At 31.5% G+C, this 5,391-nt stretch overlaps 1 protein-coding gene across 2 annotated transcripts in view; it reads right to left on the reverse strand.

The window, feature by feature from the left end:
- LOC107673287 (DCC-interacting protein 13-beta-like) overlaps positions 1 to 5,391 on the reverse strand; it is a 17,128-nt gene that overhangs the window by 7,657 nt on the left and 4,080 nt on the right. For both annotated transcript variants that reach the window (XM_016466820.1, XM_016466819.1), the window contains exons 5-11: positions 5,160 to 5,247; positions 4,136 to 4,177; positions 3,980 to 4,038; positions 3,748 to 3,894; positions 2,284 to 2,366; positions 2,056 to 2,208; positions 1,779 to 1,967 (exon numbers count right to left, since the gene is read on the reverse strand). In XM_016466820.1, coding sequence (XP_016322306.1) covers positions 1,779 to 1,967; positions 2,056 to 2,208; positions 2,284 to 2,366; positions 3,748 to 3,894; positions 3,980 to 4,038; positions 4,136 to 4,177; positions 5,160 to 5,247 — 761 coding nt within the window. The remainder of the gene's footprint in view (positions 1 to 1,778; positions 1,968 to 2,055; positions 2,209 to 2,283; positions 2,367 to 3,747; positions 3,895 to 3,979; positions 4,039 to 4,135; positions 4,178 to 5,159; positions 5,248 to 5,391) is intronic.

Below are 5,391 nucleotides of genomic sequence, written 5' to 3' on the forward strand. Positions count from 1 at the left end.
AGTGTGATATATTTCATGCAGTTGTGTACTTACATTATCCCAAAAGTTTTTTGTTTTTTTTTGTAATTTGTAAATCAATAGAAATTCCAATTTGAAATAATGACTCGTCCCTGGTCATTGTTGCCTATCAATGACGTAATATCCGCATATAAATGCTGCTGTACAGTTAAACTAAATCCATTACAGCTGTCGCGAATAAAGTGAAAGTGAAAATTTAAAGTGTTGACCGCAGCATTAAATTTAGATCTGCTCAATGTTGCGCCATGATTTTTTTAACGCGTTTTTAGTGTTGTGCATTATAACCAATCACAGACAAGTCTGCTGAGCTTATGAATGCAATGGCCAATCAGAGGCGTTCAGATGAGTTTTTGTTCACTGCACGCCTCGCTGACTGAATTCAGCTCTCACGCGAGTTCTCTCATCATAAACAACAAAGTTCGGATGTATGTATGATGCAAGAGATTCATTCATAAAACCGTGTATAGACAGCTTTACTGATTATAAGGGGAGTTTTTTGAGAGTGCTTAAACTCGCGCTAGACCAAAGTCAGTCATTTACATTTACATTTAGTCATTTAGCAGACGCTTTTATCCAAAGCGACTTACAATTGGGGGACATAATGTTCTTTGACGGTGTAAATGTTCTTTGCTTGCTTTCTCTGTATAATTTATTGCGTTTAAATAACTGTGGAAGGTACAGGTAATAAAAAAAAAGTATTAATTACCAGAGGTCGACTGATAGTGGATTTTGCCGATACCGATAGCAAGGTTGGACCACACTGGCCGATACCGATTAATTAACCGATTGTTTTAAAATTGATACTGATGTCATTTAAAGGGAAACTATGTGAATGGCACGGCAGGATTTTCTGTCGGCTGCATTTAAATCCGCGACTGAAGTTTCCCGCTCTGTCCAGCGTGCAGTATCACGTGTCTAAACAAATAGCACGTGCTGTCAGTGATTTCAACCACTAGAGGCCGCTCTCGCACTGTGTAATGACAGCAGACCCTTCTCAGCCGCTCCAGCAATGGACGCAACCTGGAAAACTATCGGCATGGATTTTTGTCGATAACCGATAGTTCCAGCAATCAACTATCGGTGCCGATTAATCGGCAAAACCGATACATCGGTCGACCTCTATTAATTACCTCATCTGTGAACATCCTCCTTCATAGCTATATATCAAGCTTCACCTTTGTTATTGTTTTGAAAATGCAACCTCTAGCGGCGAAAACTTACATATTGTGCCTTTAATTTTCAATTATTAAAATTAATATAGAAACAAAAAAATTCCAAACACTATGCCAGCTTGCAAAAAATATCTCCCTGACATTTTATTAAAAGCAAAATATAATCATTAAAATGTATGAAACGTTTAATAACATTTTTTTAAATTAAATTAAACTTACATTTTTTTTTATTATTTTATAATATGTATGTAGTATAGTCTGAAATATAGTTTTTAAAAAGTTACATTTTATATATATTTATATATATATATATATACACATATATACATTAAATTTTAAATAATTACATATAGTTTCATTATTTATTACACAATTATACATAATATCAATATTTTATAATATGTATGTAGTATATGTAATATAGTTGTAAAAAAGTTACATTTAATATCTCTAGTTTGATGTCCCCAAATCATCAACAAAAACATTCACTGTAGCAGCCTGGGAACTTTATGAGCTGATAGATAAAGCCTGACTTTAGACCGCTCAGACACACACACACACACACACACACACACACATTCTCCGTACGTTTTGCCGTTGGGTGAAGTGATCTGGAAGCAGTAGCGGCGGTCCTCACACTCGATGGCCATGACAGAACTGTTGTCCAGATCCAGGACCATCCCACCTGCCACTGCGCCCCGCGGCTGACACATCAGGTTACCGCCCTGCGTGAAGAAGAACAAGCGGTCCCACGCCGTCGTCACCAGACCCGTCTTACTGCAGGACACAGACACTTCAGCATGTTAAACTAGACACGTCACCGGCCTACTTTCATCAAACCCCACAGACATACACTGATCCGTACTTCCTGATGTTGAGGTAACCGGCTTTCTGGATGAGGGCGCGATTCACGGGGACCTGATCATGATCCGGCATGTAGATGGTGTCATCCACGGACAGGAGCTCTCTCTGAGACGAACGCATGACCTCTGCTTCCACCTCTAACTGAGACTCAATACTGTCCCACAGACAGACACAGCAGTCAATCACAGCCAATCAATGATCAATCACAGAAATCAGTCCGCTCCTTTACCTCTGATTCATGCTAGAAACTGAGCTTAGAAAACTCTCCATCTTCTTCGACACCAGCTCCATCCCCTTCTTAAAGAAATTTATCTGTGGAAAACAGATATTCGGCTACATTGAGAATAATGCACACAAATAACACTTACTTTGAAGCAAAAAGTCATGAGAGGTGTTGCATTAGTCATTTTTAGCACACATAAGTGCATGTTGCAAAGAAACACAAACTTGAATGATTTATTGCTTTTAAAAAGCAGCTGTAACAATATAATAAAAAGACATAACTGAAGAAAAAGAAATAACTGAATTCATATTTATATTACTAATGTCTAAAAGATGCCAAGCAAATAAAATAGCATTTTTTAAATTATTTTAAAATGTAATATAAATATTATAATACTTTTATTATTAAAAAAAATATATATTTTGTCTACTTAGAATTTAATACATCAAAAGCACACAATGTTTCAGAAATAACTAATATTATTAAAATAAATAGCAAAATTAATCTAAAAAGCAAACAAAATACTGTATTGGATTTTTTTAAAATAAAGTGTAATATAAATAATACAATAACTTTATTTTTCAAAATAAAATAATTATTACATGTGTCTACTTGGTATTTAATTTGATGTTCCAGAAATAACTTAATTAATATTTATAAAAAAAAATCATATTAATCTAAAAGATACCAAGCAAATAAAAAAAGAAATTTTAATAAGAAATATAAATAATACACTATTTTTTGTATTAATTTTACAAATGTATTTGACTTTTTATTTATTTTTGTAAAAATGTGTCTACTTAGAATTTAATATAATGAATAACTGAATTTTAAATACCAATATAAATCTTAAAAAATTAAATTGTGCTCTTGAAATTGTAGTGAAGTGTAATAAATACTATTAGTGTAATATAAATATTATTAAATAATACTATTATATATTAATATATTAAAACATTTTTATTGTAATATGGCGTTCTAAAAATAACTGAATATTAAAATAAGTATTAACAATAATCTAAAAACAGAACAAATAGAATTATAATTTAGAAATAATTTTTTTAAAATAATTTTATTATTAGAAATACAACCATTTGTTTTTAAATTTGTCAACTTGGAATTTAATATAATTTAAAAGGCACCAATATTCAATAAATAACTGGATTAATATTAATACTGACATAAATGATACTATTAAAAATACCAAGCAAATCAAATGAAATATCTTCAAATTTGTCTACTTGGAATTTACATGGCTGTTAAAAATTTTACAAAGTATTTTTTCATATATATCATGAAGTATATTGTTATTGATCAACATTTTTGAGAATATGAACTATTTCTTCATACAGCCCACCGCTAGACTACATGTATTAATTGATGTGTGCTCCCAAAATTCAACAGCTTTCACATGTAGCTGATCCATGAAAGAGTGCAGCAGTGATTGAGGGCTAGTTGAGCGCGTCAGACCTGAGCGTGTGTGTATCCCAGCATGGGCTCCAGCATGGCCACTCTCTTCCTGTACTGCAGCGCGTTCAGAGCACAATAATACTGCATCGCGGCCTGATGCTGCTTCCTGCGGCAATACGCCACCTCTCTCACCACCTCGGCTTTTATCTGTCCACACACACACATTTTACTGCTCCATACTGGATCCTAATTCATGTCTTTCATATAACATATTCATCATATCAATATTTACCTTTTCATTTTCTCTCTTTTTAGGTAAACGACTATATTTCACCATGGCAGCTTCATGCTCTGAAGAGACAAAGAGACAGAAAAAGTGCATTTCATTTAGCATGGAAATATTTTTGTTTCATCCATTATTAATTAAGAGACATTATGAACCTCATACCATCACTGGCGATGCCGAATATCTCCTTCAACGTGCTGATCTCTGAAAACAAACACACAAACAAGCACTCTTTAAAATCTGCTTGACTTTATATTGAGATCTGATTACCTGACACTGGGATCAAGGGATCATAGAACAGGATATTCACTTTTAAAAAACATAAAAGTACATATAAAAGGCCTTAAAAGAAAAAAAGACAGGTACAAGAGTCTTAAAGGTACAGGAACACAAGCATTTAAACAGAGATTGTGAGAAACGCTCACGAAATTATAAACACTGGTTGGAATATAAAAAAATTACTCAATTCATATTTATATAAATATTAATATTCATCTAAAAGATACCAAGAAAAAAAAACAGCATTACTGTTTTAATAAGTGATATGAATAATACAACAATTTTATTATACATTTTTTGTCTTAGAATTTAATGATCAAAGACATCAATGTTCAAGAAATAAATTATGATTAAATTAATTATAATGTAACAATGACAATCGATATTAATATTAATCTAAAAAACAAGCAGACAAAATATATTTACTATAATATAAATAAATATTATAATTTTTAGTTTTTTATTAAAAAATCATGTATCATTCAATTTGTCTGCTTGAAATTTAGTATGATGTTTAAGAAACAACTTGAATTAATATTAACATAAATCATTTACATTATTCTAAAAATACGAGCAAATTAAATAGTATTTTTTAAATTATTATTTTGACACTTTTGAAAAATCCGTAAAAATACATATCATAAAATACATATCTAAACAGTCTAAAAAAAGAATAAAATCAGAGAGATGGTGGAAAATGCTAATTAAATTACTAAAAAACACTGATTGAGATTATGAGTAATTTAAAGTAATTAAAAAAATAAATATTATTATAAAATATTATTTTAAATTATTATAAATAATATTTTAAAATATTTTATAAATACATAAAAAAATACATTCTATAAATGAATGAATAATAAAGTTGAAAAAATAAAGAACACAATCTTTAAAGTGAGTGTTGTACCTGTAAGGTCCTTCTCTCTGAATTGCACCATGGGAAACACCATCTTGTCTGCAATCTGAGTTGCCAGTTCAGCGTGCAGAGAGTTCAGCTAGAGAGATAATATTAATACTGTAAAAATTATGTTATTTAAATATTTAGAAGCTATTCGTGTGCTGTGTGTGGACTAGGCTTGCCGCGATAGACGGTGCTGACGGTGATACCGGTGTTAAGCCACAACACCGGTTACGTCATA

The sequence above is a fragment of the Sinocyclocheilus anshuiensis genome, unplaced genomic scaffold (genome assembly GCF_001515605.1).
Source record: "Sinocyclocheilus anshuiensis isolate Anshui unplaced genomic scaffold, SAMN03320099.WGS_v1.1 scaffold68, whole genome shotgun sequence".
Taxonomy (NCBI): Eukaryota; Metazoa; Chordata; class Actinopteri; order Cypriniformes; family Cyprinidae; genus Sinocyclocheilus; species Sinocyclocheilus anshuiensis.